This window comes from Schistocerca americana, chromosome X (assembly GCF_021461395.2).
Source record: "Schistocerca americana isolate TAMUIC-IGC-003095 chromosome X, iqSchAmer2.1, whole genome shotgun sequence".
Taxonomy (NCBI): Eukaryota; Metazoa; Arthropoda; class Insecta; order Orthoptera; family Acrididae; genus Schistocerca; species Schistocerca americana.
In genome coordinates this window covers 36,150,453-36,165,020 of record NC_060130.1, presented here as the reverse complement: position 1 = coordinate 36,165,020, position 14,568 = coordinate 36,150,453, and the positions used below count along the sequence as shown (strand labels likewise).

At 41.0% G+C, this 14,568-nt stretch overlaps 1 protein-coding gene across 1 annotated transcript in view; it reads left to right on the top strand.

Moving 5' to 3' along the window:
* The window catches only part of LOC124555014 (molybdenum cofactor biosynthesis protein 1-like), a 61,616-nt gene that overhangs the window by 33,026 nt on the left and 14,022 nt on the right, over nucleotides 1-14,568 (top strand). Inside the window, exon 6 of the mRNA XM_047128759.1 lies at nucleotides 6,166-6,251. Within this exon, the coding sequence (XP_046984715.1) occupies nucleotides 6,166-6,251 (86 nt within the window). The remainder of the gene's footprint in view (nucleotides 1-6,165; nucleotides 6,252-14,568) is intronic.

Genomic DNA, 14,568 nt, shown 5'->3' with positions numbered 1-14,568 from the left:
TTTGGATTAGAAGAAGAGGTCAACTGGGTTGACATTGGGAATAGAGTGATGGGAAGTGGACAATAAGCAGTTATATCGAAGGGTGCATTATTTGATATGTTAAGGTTAATTATAAAATGTGGATTGGAGAATTTTTCACGTTGAGCAGAAGTAAGTTTACAGGACCAGATGTCAAATTACACATGATCCGTGTGAATCCCTATAGTCAGCATGAACACTGGCACACAGAATAATATATAGGTAGCCTTGCTGTATATAAAAAATCAGATTTGTGCTGAACTGTCATGAACAAACTGTCACTTCTCTGGAATAAATAGACTCTGATTTGTTAATTACATCTGTGTAAATGAAAAATATAGGAAAACATAGATTGCTGCTTACTGTAAAGCAGACATGTTACATTGTAGACAGGCACAATTAAAAAGGCACTTACACAAAGCTTTCGGTCACAGCCTTCATCAGCAAAAGAGATACAGAGAAACACACACATTCATACACACAGGCAAGCACATGTCACACACATATGACTGACAACTCCAGTAGCTTGCCCCTAGCTGCTGGACTTGGCAGTTTTTTTTTCTCTGTGTGTGTGTGCGTGCGTGCGCGCGTGGAGTGCTTGCTTGTGTGTTGTGCCTGTGTGCAACTTTGTTTTCTTTACGGTAAATAGTGATCTATCTTTCCCTGCACTGTTGATATTCCTACCTGGAATTTCCATTGTTTAATCAGTGTAAATAAGAAGGACACAGTTACATATATTCTGTCACTTGAAGACATACATGAAGTAAGTGGACATTATTTTTTATTGCAGAGGATCTTTGTCACCACTAATTATTAATTTTGTGTTCCAGTTAATTAGACATGGTTTCATCCTTTCGTGGATGTGCTCTTTTTGTTAAATCTTCCTGCAAAAGATCTGATTTACTTCAAATTAATAAACCTGAGTATTCTGAAAAAGGAGGTGCAGCTTACAGCTGCAGTGTGACAGTTGATCACAGGGTGATTTTATCACTGCCATATCGTGGGTAACCATGGCTCGAGACACTTATTCTATAAGGGTGTGTAGTCATTGGGCTTTCTTGTACCACAGTGTCAAAGGTGTACTGTGAGCAGATTTACTCAAGGAAAATACTACCACAATCAGCAGAGTGAACTGCTATGGGCAACAGGATATCATTGACAGGGGTTACCACTGACTAGCATGGCTTTAGCAGCGAACAGGTGGGCCACAATGTAGCAAATGACTCACCAACTCAGTGACAGTCAATAAACAGTAACCATTCATGCCACTGGGAACTGTCACCTCTTTGTGGGATACAAAGATGCAATCTGCACACTGCTCGTCACAGTTACAAAGATTAGCATTGGTTCGGAACAGCACCAGGGGATGCTCGAAGCATGCAGGAAGGTCGTCTGTCTGATGATTTGCGGTACATATTGCCAAGGTGGCAGGGTGCAAAATAAGGAGTGATCAAAAAACTTCCATTTGAAGGCTGCATAGTTCAGACCAGTATGCCACACACACACACACACACACACACACACACACACACACACACACACACACACACACATATCCATCCACACATATACCCTGCTTGTGTCTGTATATGTGCGGATGGATATATGTGTGTGTGTGTGTGTGTGTGTGTGTGTGTGTGTGTGTGTGCGAGTGTATACCTGTCCTTTTTCCCCCCTAAGGTAAGTCTTTCCACTCCCAGGGTTGGAATGACTCCTTACCCTCTCCCTTAAAACCCACATCCTTTCGTCTTTCCCTCTCCTTCCCTCTTTCCTGATGAAGCAACTGTGGGTTGCGAAAGCTTGAATTTTGTGTGTGTGATTGTTTGTGTGTCTATCAACATACCAATGCTTTCGTTTGGTAAGTTACATCATCTTTGTTTTTAGATATATTTTTCCCATTTGGAATGTTTCCCTGTATTATATTATATATCAGTGCTTTCCTCTCCCACAACTATCCTGCAGACCTTGTCCACAAATAGATCTCCCAAACAATACATTCCTCCCCACCCAACAACAATGTTACTACCCCCAGACCACACAGAAGCATCCCCCTTGTCACCCAATATTATCCTGGCCTCGAATACATCAACTAATTACTCCGCCACGGATATGAATTTCTCAAGTCAAGCCCTGAAGTGAGATCATCCCTTGACAATATTCTCCCCACACCACCCAGAGTTGCCTTTTGCCGACCCCCTAACCTCCGTAACATCCTTGTCAAACCCTACAATATTCCCAGACCACCTTCACTACCCAGCGGTTCCTACCCCTGTAACCGACCCCGATGCAAAACCTGCCCCATGCATCCCCCCACAACCAACTACTCCAGCCCCGCTACTGGTATAACATACACAACTCAAGGCAGGGCCACATGTGAGACAGCACGTCATTTATCAGCTGACATGCCTGCACTGCACAGCCTTTTACATTGGTATGACGACAACTAAACTGGCTGAGCGCATGAATGGGCACAGACGAACTGTCCACCTAGGAGATGTCCAATACCCAGTAGCGGAGCATGCCCTCCAGCATAATTCTAGGGACCTAGGAACCTGCTACACCATATGTGCCATGTCGCTTCTCCCACCCAACACCAGTACCTCGGAACTGCGGAGATGGGAACTTGCACTCCAACACATCCTTTCATCCCGCCATCCCCCTGGACTGAACCTATGTTAACCAACCTCACTCCCATTTACTCTTTAGTCTTCTCCTCTTTCCCTTTCCTCTTTAGCCATTCACGCATCTTTTTATCCTACATAGTTGTGTTTATCTTTATACTATGTACCTCTTTACTTCTGTATTCATCCTCCTTGGTTTGAAGCTGGCACAGTAATTACAGTAGAATATCTTTGGCTTCCCTCTGACATCCATGCCTCCATCTTTGCTACCCTCCCTGTTTACCTTTCCCCTGTTGCTTCATAACCTGGGTTGTGAATAACTGAATCCACTTTCCCTTCTTCCCCTTTTTTCCCCTCTCTCCTCCCTGATGAAGGAACGAAGTTCCGAAAGCTAGGATACGTCAATTTTCTGTTCTGTTTTGTGTATCTATCGGCTGTACTGAGCTGAGGTAAGTACTCACCAGGCCCTCTATCTCTTTGTTAGTATTTGTTTCATATATATAAACACACACATACACACACATACTCACACACACACACACACACACACACACACACACACACACACACAGGGTGATGCGTATTAACATTTAAAAACCTCCAAAGCACTGTAGATGACCCTGAGACAAGTAATTTAATACAAGACACATGGGATCACAAATGTTGGATACGATACAAATGTTGGGAAATGTGTCAAAAGCAAATGACAAATGTCACCAGATGATGTACCTTGCCATGCTTGCAGTGGTTGAGCCTCTTGGTCTGTCACACTTGATCATCCCAACCCAAGTCAAGTATTCATATCGTTGTGGCTACGGATACATGTGTGCGACTTTAGTGATGGCGTTCAGGATTTGCGTCTTGCATCTGGCAGGCAGTATTTTTTCATTGTGTTAAACAATTATGTATTTATATTGAAGTTTATTATTTTATTTACCGGTCTTGCAGTTTCCTTGATTTCTTGCAAAGTACAGTACAATGAAAACCTACCATATTGCATAACAAGTAGATGAGTGTAAACTTCAGAATAGCATCATCGCCATTAAATGACCTTTGTTTTCTTTACTAACTAATGTCTGTAAACAAAAAGAGAAGTGACAGAAGCAAAAAACACAAAATCAGAACTGCTTTTGCTTGATTACAGCAGGGACAGTAATTTTGTAACATCTACATTTACAACAGATCATATTTACAAAATGTTTTGAAATTTGCTCTGTTTTCTCAAATGAAAGTATTGCACTGCTCAATCATTTCTTTACACTCAACCCCGACTGCTGCACATGCTGTGGGGTATGTCATCTGGTTACGTCATATGTTCAGTGTTTCTCACCAATTTTTGGGGTATTTTGAAATTTACAAAAAGGCAAATGCAGAAAGTTATCACATTTTGCTGCACAATACCTGTGTCACAGAAAAATAATGTATACAAATCTTCTCAGATTGGCCACTGAATAACTTTGTGCAAGCCTCGCAATATTTCACCAACACAACTGTTCGTCATCTTCAGGTAGTGGTGGGTCCTGTCATCACTGCTGCAAGATGTGACTGGTGATATTCGCACAGCAGAATTGAAATTTGTCAGGCTAGAAGCAGGAGTACGAATGTGTGGACAGGCACTCCCAGTTGGATGGAAATGCCATTCATAGTAGCCTTCTGCTTATGTGTTGTGGGCAATGACTGCACTTCTGGACACTCGTGTGGTTAAAAGCTGAATTAACTCTCTGCAAGGTGCTGCATCAGGTCATACATTGGAGGATCTGGTTTCTACTGTTTTAATTTCATGGCAGTCAGTGCTGGATTCTGGGCAGTGCTTAGTCAAAATTCCATATTCCTGTTGGTAAGATTGCCCACCGTATGGCCTCTTGGGAAACGTGTGGTGCCCTGTATTCAGGCAGTGCTCTGCTACCACTAATTTACTGGGTGGCATTTTTGTCAGTGCTGTTGAACACAGTGTTCTTGCACAATGTGAGGTGTCTGCCCTATATAAGATTTCCCATAATGGCATCAGATCTTATATATGATCTATGTTTTCTAGGGTCAAGATTGTCTTTAACTTAACACAAACACTTCCTTAGTTTCGCTGGTAGACGAAAAACACACTTGATTCTGTTTCTCCTAGCGATTCTTTCTATTTTTGAAAACATGCCACTGAAATATGGCAAGAAAGCCATTTGCAGTGCTTGTCTAAGTATCTTCATTTACATCCCTACACTGAACTTGCTTTGCTCAGAACACATTGCAAATCTGTTTACAAGAATAAACGTTCTGCTGCAACACTGTTATTAGGTTTTACAGTTAACCAGGCAGACTGTTGGTATCTGAGATCACGTGTGCTCTATGTGCCAAGGAGTGTAAGACACTACCACATTGTGCAGGGTGATGGCAACTTTTGGACCGCAAACTCTGCGTGTATCAGTTTGCAGTAGAGACTATGCCCCAGTGTTCTGTCAGCTTTTCTTCTAACTGTGACATCCAGGAATGGTAAGCTGCTATCTTTTTGTACTTCCACAGTGAACTGAATATTCAGATGGAGCGAGTGCAAATGCTGAAGGGACATAGGTAGTGTCTGTATTATGTGGGCCACACCACAAATGTCTCTTCAGCATTCTGCCAGAAGGAGGAATGTTGGATATTTACTAAGGGAAATAGAGGATCTCCCATGGGAACACTGTCCACTTGATTAAAGTAGTTGGTGTTACATAAGAAATAGGATGAGGTATGCACATGCTTAAACAGCACCACAATTTCTTTCTCAAACTTGCTGTTAATAACCTCTAATGAGGGCTGCAGGGGCACTTTTGTAAGTAATGATATAACATTTGAGCTAACTAAAAGATCTGAAAGTTCTAGTTTAAGCATCTTCAGGTATTCTATGAAATCCTCTGAATTCTAAATATGATGGTCATAGTCATCCACATGATAAATTTCAAAGCTGTCATGTGGAAATTGCCAGTTGCATCTTGCAGCAGTGATGGTGGAAATCACCACCACCTGTAGATGCCAAAACGTTGTGTCACTTAAATATTGAGGGAGGGACTTGCATAATGTTATCTGGTGGGGAACCCAAAGTGTTTTTGCAACAGATCTATCAGGCAAGCCTGAAAAGTCACATATACTCCAAGCAGTAAGTACCTGTCGTAAAATGATCACATTAGTGAGCTTGGCAATTAATTAAGAGTTTATCAATAAATTTGGCTTCATTTTGCAAGAAATTGTGCTGTGTTCCAGTACTCCCTCTTCAACAAAACTAATGTCAGTTTCTGCTCCACCTCTTCAGCCCAAGATCCTATGTACACTCTTGAGCATTTGTGTAAGATACCTGTTTATTTATAAAAATAAAAGTAACTTCTATCATGACTTTCCCATTCTTGTCCAGTGGGTTTGTTATCCTGCTGTTGCCTACTGCAGACTACAAGATTACTGTTGAAGATTTCTGCAAAGTTTTTCTTCCTTTTTAGTGTACCAACATTTCACTGTGTGGTAATTGCCTGGTACTGTTTAACGGGTGTTTTAACAGTTGTTTCAGAGATGCAATACGAAGCAAATGCAGTGAGGATGACTTGCTTGCCATGATTGGGGCAGCAGTGAGAAGAAGGAAGAAACAACATCGAGGTAAGATACATTACAGCAAATGTAACTCTATAGATAGAAAGAAAATTTCTGTTCAACAAGTCATAGCAAACATAAAAGCAAAATAGAACGAAAAACAACAGTGATAGAACCTGTGTTTTTTGTGTAAACTTGGATTTAATTTTTATTTAGTATTCATTCTGATTAATGCCCATTGGTCAACAAGATATTTCAGCCCTAGAATTTGGTTCTGCAAGGTCCACCAGATAACCATATATGGCTGTTGTAACTCCTTTATTGGACTTCAGAAGTTTTCCAGCAACAAATCTTTTTTTTTTCTTTCTTTCTTTCTTTTTTTTTTTTTTTTTAAAAAAAAGCTAAAATGCAGAAAACATCATAAAGCAAACACTCACAGAAAAGCATCAGTGTCCTTGAAACAATGGAAACTCCAGTAGGAATATCAACAATATTGGAAAAGGCAGATTACTACTTACTGGTGAAGGCTGTGGCTGAAAGCTATGTAAGTGTCTTTTAATTCTGCCCATCTGCAGCCTAAGGTATCTTCTTTATGGTAAGTAACAGTCTGTCTTTTCCTTCATTATTCATTAGTGTTCTTTGTTTTTATTGCTGTTTAGCAAGCATCATGTGGTATATAAGGGATGCGAATAGCGTCAGATGAATCATCACTCTGGAGGATATGAAGGTGCTGCATATTGGTGTGAGACAGCATTATCTGATGAGAGTTTGAAAGAAACCTCATTGTGGATGTCCATTTGGTCGCCTGGTTAAACCTTGCAACATCTGTATTTTTGGAGTATTTGGATCTGACAGTGGCCTGATGTTGGAAGTAAGGGCATACTCATCATCAATGTTCCAGTTGACTACATGAGACCACTACAAGGGAGCATCACTGTGTAGTGTACTGAGTACATTGTAACCTGTTCACATCTGTGACTGCCATCTGAGAACAAGTACAGTAAACTCTCGTGCAGCTACACTTTTGGCTAGCTAGATTGACACTTGACAAGTTTCAGTTTGCGTGCACCTGGAGCCAAGCATTTGCTGGTGTTTTTTGGCAATCTACTGCTAATCTGTGCACTGGTGTGTGTCAAAAGTCCAAGTATCGTCAATTCGTGCGTGTGTTGGTTGAAGCTCTAGTGTGTTTCTTATTCGTATTGCATGGTTTCATGCCACTGCCATCTATTGGAACTCCTTGGTAGTACAGTACATACAGTATTGTTCTATGCAGCGCAACGTAGCCCTGTCAAAACCGACAATTAGAGTGCGCTGCCTAACACTTTCCACTTGTTGTCGGTACATCAAAGCTGAGTGTGTAACAGTGAATGTACAACACCCTGTTGTGTTGCCACGTGGGCTTGGGTAGAACAGAGGAAATGGCATAGATGTATCGAATGCTTTCATTTGATGGCTGCCACAGCCTGGTTTCAAAAGTCAAAAGTTTGTCTAGTGCATCTCGAGTGTTGTCAAGTTGTGCATCTGTGTGTTTCTGATTTGAGGTTTCGTGCTCCCACTATGTACCTTAAAGTGTCCAGAGATAAAAGGGGCCAAAAACCATAAAGGACTCAGTCGAGTGTCTGTAGAAAGAACACTGAACGTGACTACAGGCACGAAACATAAAATGAATGTGATCTTGTTGGAAAAAGAGCTTCACACTTTGCAGAGAATTGATGCTGGTGAGCCACCCACAAAAGTTGCTGCAGAGTAGGAGTACAATTACTGATCGGAAGACAAATTGATCAGGAATTTAAAAATTTTGTTCCATCCAAGCATTGGGCAGCGCAGTGAAATCTTGAAAAGCAATGAGAAAAGGTGCACATCCTCAGTTAGAAGAGGCATTATTTTTGTGGCACGAATAAATAAGAGCCAAAGGTGTGTCAGTTTCAGGTCCTCTACTTTGTCAAAATGAGCTGATGAGCTGATTGAAGGAAAGAAGCAAGAATTGCTCGGAAGTAATGGCCAGCAGGATCGTTTCAAGAAGCAGCGTGGCATTCATGAAATTGCCATCAGTTCCAAATCATTATCTGGGGATGAAGCTGCTACACTGATTTTAAGAAGAAACTGCACACAATCATTGACAAAGGAGGTTATACTGGCAATCAACTTTACAAATGTGATGAAACTGGGTTGAATTACAAAATGCTGCCAATGAAAACCCTTGCCTCTAAAGAAGAAGAAATGGCTTCAGGATACAAAAAAATCCAAGAAAGATTTACTGTCCTTGCTTGCAGTAATGCCACTGGCAATCATAAACTGTGTCTTACTTTAATTGGCAAATCCAAAACACCAAGAGCATTTAGACACCAACCAACCAGTTTGCCACTGAGGTACACGAGTCAGTCTTAAGGCATGTATGAACAGTGCCATCTTCAGAGAGTGGTTCCAGGCAGAGTTTGTTCCAACTGTAGTAAATTACATGGAAGGAAATGGACTTCCTTGAAAAGTGCTACTTCTTGTGGACAATGCTCCTTCTCACCCAGGTGATCTGCAAGATGGGGATATCAAAGTTGTATTTCTCCCACAAAATGTCACATCTCTATGTCAACCGATGGACCAAGGTATTCTTGAGGCGATGGAAAAACATTACAGACGCAAGATGCTGGAATAATTAATAGGTGTGATTGATGCTGCAGATGATTTTGTGGAAGCTCTTAAAAAAATCGATGTTTTAAGTGTCATTCATTGATTGCTGAAGCTTGGAATCTAATTCCTCCAGTTCCTCTTGTTAGGTCTTGGAAAAAACTCTTAGATCATAAGGCAACCTAAGTGGTGGGAAGGAGGAGGCAACACCAAAACTCAAGCTGACATAATTTTGGTGAATTTACTGGAGAAGCTGGTTGTAAAGACACACACTTCGAAGACATTGAAGAGTGGATAGAAAATGGCATTTTTTCATGTGACTGAGGATGAAATCGTCCAAATTGTGACCGATCATAAAGTGTCAGAAGACTATGTTTCTGATGATGAATCAGAGAAAAATATTCCTCACACATTCTGTTACGAAGTGATCCAAACTGCCCTGGAGTACATCAGCCAACAGGCGGAGACGATTTATCTTGAAATAGTTTGATTTCAACGTTGGAGATGTATTGTTGCAGCAATAGTTTCTCAAGCAAAAAAACAAAAGAAAAAGACGTTTGTGACTTCGTTACCAAAAAATAAACTCTAATGAAGCATCCTAGAACTTCTATGTCCATAACTTAAAAAGTTTTTTTTTTTTTTTTAATTTTCTTGAAAGTTCCTCTAGACAGACTTTTTGTTCCTTTGAGTAATCTCTAGATTTGTTTCATAATTTTGTTCAGTAGTTTATTTTTTACTCAAAAGAGTAGGTAATAAAATTAAAACTCCTGTTATTTCCTGCTGCCAAATAAGGGAGATTTTTTCTGTAAGAATGCAAAATAAACGAGCTTTGTTATACAGCACTTAAAAACTTTGAGTTTTCAATCATAGTTTGGTGCCTTTTTAACATGTCAACACAATTTTTTCAGTAAAAAAGTGCAGGGTTATTTGCAACCATATCAGTAACGTTTTACATACCCTACGCACGTTTTACGATCGTATTTCGCAATATTGATGCAATTTGGAGTGTTCACATGTGAAAACAGGGGGACTTTGATTTATCTGAAATTTTTGTTATCGGAACCGGCCACCGTCCCGATCATTTAGGATAAACAGGAGTTCACTGTAATAGACTCCTTGCAACATGCTGTGTCATACTGCTAGGAGCAGGCAGACTATGGAATTGCCGTCCTGCACATAGGCTGCCATTAACACCCAAGCAAATGACTGCATGTGAAGTGGTGCCATGATCGAGAAGTACGGACTGCTAATGAATAGTGTCACATTATGTTCACTAATGAGTCCCAGTCCTGCACTGCTCCAAATGACTATCGTGGAGAAGTTCGACAGTGACCCGGGGAGATGGCGAGAGGTCCCATTCTTCCACATTTTTGGGGGGGGGGGGGTCACAAAGCAGTCCCATGGTGTGGGGAGCCATTGGGTATGACTTCAGGTCACGGCTTGTAATGGCCGAGGGAACTCTGATGGTACAGCAGTGTGTAATAGTATTGTGGTGCTATTTTTCAACAGGCCAGTGCTTGTCCACATGTAGTGTGTGTCTCTTTAAGTTGTCTGCGTGATGTTGATATACTCCTGTGGCCAGCAAAATCCCCATATCTGTCCCCAATAGAACATTATGGGACCAACATGGACGTCAACTCCATCCCACTGCCTGTATCCATGATTGCAATGTCCAGTTACAACAGTTGTGGATCACCTTTCTCAGGAGGGTATGCAGCAGCTTTACGACATCCTCCCGCACTGTCCAGGCCAGACAGGGTGCATTGCTGTGTTGATAAGTGGGCTCAAACTGATAAGTTCTGTGTAAATTTGACTCTGTTTTGTTATCACTGAAATAACATCGCATACCCTCTAAATTAGCTATGTTTCAATTTGTTTTCTCCCCACCTTCTGAGTGTCTCACTTTTTTTCAAGCAGTGTAATTTAAGACAGACATAAGTATATGAAAATGGGATGGCATAACACATTGCTATTCAACTATGCCCCTAAGAAAATTGTAAGATAATGGAGAAGAGCAGGTGCACTATTACACTGACTAGAATGTAAACTTAAAGATAGAATTATATTGTGTAACCTATACCGATGATGTAATACTAATTGACAAAAACATCACTGATGTGCTAAAGCAATTTGAAATATTAAGGGAGCAATCTAGGAAAATTGGACTAATAATTTCACCTGGATAAAAAATTAATGGACGATACCAAAATGGCACTGGGTGAACTTATATAGGCAACAACATAGTATTCGGTGATAAAGAGTTTAAATAATTAGGTGAAAAAGACCACTGAACATCATAATGAAAAGAAGGCATAGAATCCAGACTTCAGAAAATACAAACTGTCTCTCAGTTAACTAAAAGTATTTTTCCTGGAACTCTAAAATCTAACATTGCACAACAGTGATCAAATTAGAATTTCTTTATGCATGAGAGAGACTCTTTGTCCAACACAAGACATGAAAACAGCAAACTGAATTAGAAGAATGTAAAATTGTAGTAAAAATCTTAGGTCCAAGAATAAAAGATGGAATACATCACACAGAACCCAGTGTGAAATCTCCAGGCAAATTCCTAAAAACTCTTGTTACAATGTGTCTCCAAAGAATCCAACTTGTGGGACATACAGAAAGAATGTATCCAAACAGGCAGCTCATTGGATTCCCACATACTTGAAAAATAAGATCCAACTGATGAAAACAAACAGGAAGAGACCTTACGAAATTGGAATCACCACATTTACAGTATTCTGATGTAGTGATGAGTCACACAGAGTGCAGTTTCACAGTAGCTTGATCGATGCTTGTACTTGTGTATGTAGTATATGCAAGTGTGTACAGCGTCTCTTCTGGTGTACTCACAATATGCTAATTTAGTGGCCGAGCAGTAAACCGGATCCCTACTCGGTTCCAGTGTGCTGTGCTAATTATTCTTCTTCACTATACATTTATGCTTGGAGCTGCAAGAGAGGCCATTTTCCGGATAGTGCCACAAAAACAACAAATTCTCAGATATCAGTTTAACTTAAACTCTTCAACATCATAGACAACATTTCACATTAATATGTTGCAGAGCACTAGATTAGTGTTAAAATTGCCAGAGTAAACATTGTTCTCCATGTGACAGATTGTCACCCGATGTCCAAAATCGATAAATTTTATATCTCTGCACAGAGAAGCAGCTGGTTGCTCATTGTCATCTGTGGTGCTAATCAATGGGTCGAGCTCGTTGCTGGCACAGCGCCACCTCAGAGTAAGTGGCCCCTCATCCCAGCAGGTGGCGATGTTTAAACACCCGTATAGCTCCCAAGACTTACTGTGTCTGTGGATAACTCCGTCTCTGCACAGAACTTCCCACATTTCCCACACAGTGGGCCCTTGTGTCTCTTACACACAATAAATCTTCAAACTTATTTCATTGGCTAAGTTAAATTTCGAGTGTGACATGCTATTTCGTAAAAAATAGCAAACGGTAGACATGGATGTTATTGTGACACTTTCCTAAGGCAACATTTGTGTATTACACTTGTAGAAGTGCACTGCAACATAAAACAGTAGACCGTAAGTTCAAACAATGGAAACTACAGGTTGGAATATCAGCAGTGTAGGAAAAGATAGAGTGCTAATTACCATAAAGATGGCACGTTAAAATGCAGACAGGCACAGTTAAGACACTTACACATAAGCTTTTGGCCACAACCTTCATCAGAAAAAGAAATAGAAATACACACCATTCATTCACACAAGCAAGCACACCACACACACACATGACCACCAACTCAGACAGCTCAGGCCAGAATGCTAGCCTGTAAGTTTGCTACACAATAAAATAATTATTCTGAGCTACAAGAAAAATGGATTCAAAGAACTAAACTGCTTGAAGAAAAAAAAGGGAAGCTCCCTGAAGCAACGTAGTTTCACGAGTGTGCATACCAGTGGTAAATTATGAGAGTCGCAACCCTCTGAAATGGATAAAAAGGTCACCAGATTGCATTAGCTTTGTTTGTGTCTCGGATTGTTACCGTGAATGGTAGGAGCTATAAGAGATGTGAAGAGCGTAAGATGTTGAGTGATCCCTGTGAAGGACACAGATGCCCTGTACGTCTGTGAGTCAGCATTATCAGCACGTAACAAAATTTGAAGGGGCCTAATTGTGTGTCTCCATTTGCCAGGCTGATTGAATTATGCAGTATGCAGATTTGTGAGACATTCAGATGTGGTAGTGTCCCCATGTTGGACTGCTTGGGTACGTAAGGGCGGCTTGCTTGTCAGCAAGCTTCCGGTTGACCGTGTCTGACGAGCCCATGGGAGAATTGCTGCAAGTACGCCGAGCACATTGTAACCCTTTCACACCTGCACCTGTCATGTGATCAGCAGTGAGTCACATTCTACAAGACCCGCGATGACAGTTGTCAGTGAGTATGACAACGACATAGGGAGAGGGCGTTTGGGGCAGCATCGGTTATGACTTCAGGTCACCCTGACAGCACAACAGTATGTCATGGACATCCTACATCCTCATTTGCTACCTCCATGTCCAACGGAGTTACAAGAGACAGAGCAGTGAAAACATATCCAGTTGTTGACTCACAAAACGGTTTTGAGCTGTGACGCATGTAGTCTTAAGTGAATCATTCATACAAAAAGAAAAGAAGAGGAAGCTAAAGTCAGAATCTGAAAAAATTGGAGAATGGAATAGATATTTGAAGACTTCACACTTGAAACTCCCAGTTTTCCTATTGTGAAAGTGCCTTTGTGACCATATGCATTTCACTGATGATAAACTTTTTTTTCCCCCTGGGTCTTGGCTCCATATTTTTTCATCCGGTTGAGTCAGAATACTTGCATAGTATTTGTGAGGTATTGTTTCAGTCTTGCAAGCTAATCTAAAATACAATCCCTTTTGCATCCTAGAAAACAATGACCACTCTTTCTCTCCGATTAAGTCACCTTGGCTATTTTTGTGCAACTGCTGTTTCATTTCATCCACGGGAACAGATTGGTGCATAGAATCAGTTGTGTGTCAGATTGTCCCAAATTGTTTTTCACATTAGGTTGTAGTCAGGCTTCAACAGACATGCCACTCATTTTCTGGTATGGCCACGGCATCAACTGTTTTGCACATCTTTTTAATTACTGATCTTGCAATATCACACTGTGTTCTTTCTCAGCATTTTCATATTTGATTGTAATTCTAGGAAGTAGTTCATGAGTCATCTTACAGAGACATATGCCACATATGAATTCAGCCACCCATTCCTTAACTGTTGACTATGAAGGAACTCCCCCCATGAACCATGGACCTTACCGTTGGTGGGGAGGCTTGTGTGCCTCAGCGATACAGATGGCCGTACCGTAGGTGCAACCACAACGGAGGGGTTTCTGTTGAGAGGCCAGATAAACATGTGGTTCCTGAAGAGGGGCAGCAGCCTTTTCAGTAGTTGCAGGGGCAACAGTCTGGATGATTGACTGATCTGGCCTTGTAACATTAACCAAAACACCTTGCTGTGCTGTTACTGCGAACGGCTGAAAGCAAGGGGAAACTACAGCCATAATTTTTCCCGAGGACATGCAGCTCTTCAACTTGACTAGAAGAAGAGATCGGTTGGTAGGACATGTTTTGAGGCATCAAGGGATCACAAATTTAGCATTGGAGGGCAGCGTGGAGGGTAAAAATCGTAGAGGGAGACCAAGAGATGAATACACTAAGCAGATTCAGAAGGATGTAGGTTGCAGTAGGTACTGGGAGATGAAGAAGCTTGCA